General features: G+C 34.1%; 2 protein-coding genes across 2 annotated transcripts; both read right to left on the bottom strand.

The window, feature by feature from the left end:
- Window positions 1-892: 892 nt before the first annotated feature.
- On the bottom strand, window positions 893-1411 carry LOC136062692 (TMV resistance protein N-like). Its single transcript, XM_065762089.1, has one exon. It carries the CDS (start codon window positions 1409-1411, stop codon window positions 893-895), a length of 519 nt encoding a protein of 172 aa, XP_065618161.1.
- Window positions 1412-1886: 475 nt separating this feature from the next.
- LOC112032043 (uncharacterized) lies at window positions 1887-3515 on the bottom strand. The gene is made up of 2 exons (XM_024064742.2): window positions 2883-3515; window positions 1887-2345 (listed from the first exon to the last, which is right to left on the bottom strand). The coding sequence occupies exons 1-2, from the start codon at window positions 3261-3263 to the stop codon at window positions 2118-2120; spliced, it is 609 nt and encodes a 202-aa protein (XP_023920510.1). The 5' UTR covers window positions 3264-3515; the 3' UTR covers window positions 1887-2117.
- Window positions 3516-5303: the final 1788 nt, after the last annotated feature.

Raw genomic sequence — 5303 nt, 5'->3', positions numbered from 1 at the left:
ATTCATCCCTGCAAAGAAGATAGCAGAACAATAAATTTGATAAGACAGAGATAGCAACATGCAGAAGACTAAAACATTCAGCATAAGCACAATCTTAGCTTAATTCAAGAGCCAAGGGGGGATTCGAAAAGTGTATACTACAGCACTGTTATGACTATAGGAGTTCAATTAATTGAGAGTGTGCCTAATTTATTAATTCCTTCCTTGAACGTTTCTTGGATTTCTATTTTCATACTCCTTTTTCTTTATCTTCATATTCAAATTAAGAAAAAAGATATAGCAAAACAAAATCAATTGAACTATTTACTGTATAATTTTGATTCTAGCCTAACCACGCGTTCAGGACATTGTAACCTGCTCATCAAAGCAAATCTGCAGGAAATGTAAATTATTGCAACAATGATTGAGGCTAAAAAGAGTAGTCATCATCAGTCGTAGTGATTAGTGTCGTGGTCATGGTCATGGAAGGTTGCAAATCGTAGCAACATCCATTTAAATCTGAAAGTTACAGCTTTCAAAAATCGTTTCCAATTGGTTATATCTCTGATGAAATTTGACCACAGCTTAATTTTACATGATTCTTGATTTATTATAAAGTATCAGTTCTAACACTCTACCCGTCGTAATTCAGTAATAGGCTACCATGCCTCAAACCTTGCAAAGGTTCTTCAACCTAAGTCCAATTTGAGCTAGTAATTTCCTAAGTTCGTAATATAAATATATATAGGGAACAAACTGAAATTTTCTTGGACTAGAAAAATTATTGTAAAACTTGTCATGTTAATCCTCAGGGAAATTGACAAAGTTTAGTTTAGAAAATTACAATCTTGATAATAATTTGAACAAGTTTCCAACATATCTATGTTTTCATTGAAAGAACAAAAGAAAAATGTTACCTATCATGTAAATGCCATCCGGAGATATTGCCCACTTCTTTTAAAGCAACTTTCCACGCTTGTATATCATCTTTGTTAACCTTGGGATCTTTTTCATGTTCCTCAAAGGCTTGAGCAAGTGTACCCATCTTATTCCGTACATCAGAGGGATCAACATGGTAAAAGACCGGCAAAACTGTCAACTTTGTCTCTTTCATGCATTCAACAATCTTCGCCAGTTCAATCAAGCACCACCGTGAAAAAGCATAGTTTGTTGAGAGCACAATAATTGCATACTTGGACTCTTCTATTGCTTTCAGGAGTTCTGAAGAAATATACTTTCCTCGTTCAAGTTTCTCATCATCCTTGAAGGTGAGACTACCTTTTTGTTCCAAAGCAGTGTAGAGATGGCCTGTAAAATTCTTGCGGGTGTCAACACCACAAAAACTCAGAAAGATGTTGAATTTCCAAGAAGATAAAGAAGAGGAGGAGGCTGTTTGAGTGGCCATGGAAGCAATTGGAAATTTAGGGTCCATTTGGTTCGCATAAAATATTTTCCGGAAAATCAATATTTTCTGAAAATGCTATTTTCTAGAAAAGGAAAATGCTTTTAGGTTGTTTGGCTGTCTTGGAATTCGTTTTACGGAAAATCAATTCCGGTGTTTGGTTCGTTCAAACATTTTACGAAAAATGCTTTCTATTTTCTGGAAATCAATTCCCATGTTTGGTTTGGTCAAACATTTTATGAAAAATGTAGGATGTTTTTTTACGGAAACTCAATTCCCATGTTTGGTTTGTGGATCATTTTATGGAAAATATGAAATGCGTTACAAATTCCTACACCTGCATTACCTAGACAAACCTGTAACAGTACAAAACTAATCATCCACTTCAACATCAAAAATAATTATACAAATTCAAATACCTGCATTACCTAGACATATCTGTAACAGTACAAAAATAATCATTCACTTCAACATCAAGAATAATAATTAAAATATACCCATAATATTTATATAAAAACAGCCACATCAATCGTTTCAGGTGGCATTACACCTCCATGGTGTACAAAAATGATACCTACTCGTGATATCTGAATAGTACGAATACATAATTTGAGCTATTGTATCGTCCCAATAATACAAAAGACTACATATTTAATACAAATAGCAGGTCAATACTAGTACTACAACAACAATTAATTCCTAAAGCTACCACCACAATCAACATGAAACAGACAAGTCAAAGTTGTGTGAACAAAAAACCATCCAACGACAGCTTTCTCAACCTAGCATTCTTGGCTAGAAATCCTCGTGTTGCCTTCTCATTTTCACAAAGATGGTCAAACGTAGTTGCAAGCATGTCTTTGCTATACCCATCCGCCATCATAGCCATGACCTCATTGTAAAAAGCTGTGTAATTCACCGGGCCCCGGTTGATTTCTTTCAAAGCCACAGCTATTTCCTTCAGCTGATTAGATAGATCAGTCAGCACACTATCATCAGCAAAAGTTCTGCACATAACCCAACTAGCCAAATTCTAAAAAAACTCACAACAAAAACCAGAATGGGTCAAGCTCCAAAATTTCATACAGAGTTTAAATAAAGCACAGCAAAAACATTGATCACCCTAACTAGCCAAATTCATACACAGTTTAAATAAAGCACAGCAAAATTTCATACACAATTTAAATAAAGCACAACAAAATTTCAAGCTCCAAAATTTCATACACAGTTTCATACCCAACTAGCCAAATTCTCATCAATAGCACAACAAAAACATTGATCACCCTAAACCCAATCATCAATAATACATAGTTTAATTAAAAAATGGATAATTAAAAAAATTAAATAAAAACAGTAAATATTTATATAAATAAATAAATATTTATATAAATATATAAATGTTTATATAAATAAATAGCTAAATAAATATATATATATATATAATGCGATCGGATCAGGATGTGGATCGGAGGCACGGTGAAACCGGAGAAGGAAAACTCACCGTGGGTGTGCGTTTGTACTGGATCGGTGTGGTGGCTGGATCGGAGGCACAGTGTGAAGGCTGAGCTTTTTGGGTTTCTCGGTGTGGTGGCTGGATCGGAGGCACGGTTGAGTGGATGGAACGGTGTTTCTGCGGCGAGGTGAGCACTGGGTTTCTCAATGTGGTGGCTGGATCGGAGGCACCATTGAGTGATGGAACGGTTTTTCTCGGCAAGGTGAGCTCTGGGTTTCTCGGTGTGGTCTCTTCTTTCTCGACGTGGTCTCTTCTTTCTCGGCATGGTCTCGGCGAGGTGAACTCTGGATCTCTTCGAAGTTTCTCTGGCTTTCTCTTTTGTGCATGACTCGAAAATGGTTTGAAATGAAAATGAGAGTGTAAAACCATTTCCGAATTAAAAGAGTAAATAATGGTCAACTAAAACATATTTTCTAGAAAATTTTATTTTTCTTAGCTTCCAAACAGTGGGGTCAAGTGATAAATAAATCATTTACCACCAAAATAAACGGACCCTTACAAACTTCTACGTTGGCTGAATTATTTGTATCTGCATATTCACAATATGGGTCCGGCATTGACAAGTCAACAATTCAAATATTATTAGGGTTGGTATGCAAATTGCCCTCCTCTATGCAGGTATCTTCCTGGCCCAACTACTCTTTCTTTCTTTCTTTTTTTTTTTTTTTTTTTTTTGAGAAACACCGTCTACCTAAATTAATTTGTTAAAACTGGTAAATATGAGAGCTTATCTAGCTTCTCTTCTTTTTTTTCTTTTTCTTTTTTGTTAAAAAATTGTATACTTTAATTAAAAATTAAAGAAAAAAAAGTGAAAAGGAGTGAGAATTTAAAAATCTGTACATAAAAACTGAAGCTAATCATAGCCTTCATAGTTTGAAAAAACAACCGAAACTCGGACCTACCAGTTTGACCGGTTCAATCAGAAATCGGTTACTGTTTCAGTTCGGTTATGATTAAAATCAAAAAAATTAAAAATCCGGAATTAACAGGAAACGGCTGATTAACCATAAAAACGAAAAACCGTATGGTTGAACGGTTTCATAGAATACGCTCCTTTTTTTTGAGAAACAAAAAAAAAAAAAAGCGTATTCTATGAAACCGGTTCAACCATACGGTTTTTCGTTTGGTTGAACCGGTTTCTAGAATACGCTGAAACTGAATCATTTTGTAGCAAAAAGACCAAAAAAAAAAAAAAAGCTTTTTTTTTTTCAAATACACATAAAAAACTATAAAAATGATGATCCAGACCGTGGAAATGCAGAAACTTCAAGAAGGGAAGAGAGAGAGAAAGATAGAATGAGGTAAAGAACTAAAATTAAAATGTGATACTTGATTATTTTTTAGCCGGATCGTGGATTACCTTAGCAGCTTCAACTTATTGAAAGTTTTTATTTTGAAATTTGCAGCACAGACTTGAGAAACATGAGGGACTCTGAGACTGAGTTTGAGAGACTTCAAGAACCCACCGTTTAAAAACAAAGGAGATATGGAAGGAGAAATGAGAGTTTGAAAAATTGGGTTGGTGGAGTAGTAATGAGAGTGTTTTTTATTTTTTCTTTTCACTAGGTTGCACCGACACGCCATTTTTGGCAAAGTACCGATACCGGTAAGACTCGCCGGACTTAGGTGTCCGAAGGTGTCTTTTTTTTTTTTTTTTTCGCTTCTCCGACACGGCTCGAAACACGACGTGGACCAATGTTTTGAATACAGTTCCGTTCCGGCCGGGCTGAAATGTGAATACTGAAAATTTTTCATACCTTAAGAGTGAATCTTGGAGAAGAAGGGAGATGGGAGAAAAAAAAATAAAGAAAAAATTGATAAAAGGAAAACTATGAACCTAGATCTGCAACAGGAAACGCAAGCTGGAAGAAAAAATCGAAGGAAATAACAACTGGTTGGAGTTCTGGTGCTGCAGAAGGAAGAAGGAAACAAACAAAAGGAAGAAGTAAAATAAAAAGTGAATGAATGTGCGGTGGGAGTTTGGAGGAAAGAAGAAATGTAAATAAATAAAGATTGTTTCGGTTTGATGAGAAGTTGATGCGACAATTGGCAGGTACGGGGGAGGGAATACAGCATGAAATAAAAAGAGGGAAAATTTTGTTTTGGATTTGGGCTTAAGCTTAACTTTTAGTTGGGATTGGGTTAAGCGTAGTTTTTAGTCTATTTAAATCACTCAAATTAAATATAACCTAACAAGGTAATTATTTTATTATTATAATACAAAATTAACAATAAAGGTAATAAATTAAATTGAAAATTTTATTTATATTTTTGTAATTTATTTACAAAATTATAATAAAGGTAAAATAAACTAAATTTTAGACATAAATGTATTTTATGTTACAAATATTTAAAAATATGTTTAAATATAAAATTTAATTAATTAATTATTTAATTTTATTCATGGTT

This window comes from Quercus suber, unplaced genomic scaffold, assembly GCF_002906115.3.
Source record: "Quercus suber isolate HL8 unplaced genomic scaffold, Cork oak 2.0 scaffold_441, whole genome shotgun sequence".
Classification (NCBI taxonomy): Eukaryota; Viridiplantae; Streptophyta; class Magnoliopsida; order Fagales; family Fagaceae; genus Quercus; species Quercus suber.
This window is presented reverse-complemented; position numbering and strand designations above follow the sequence as displayed.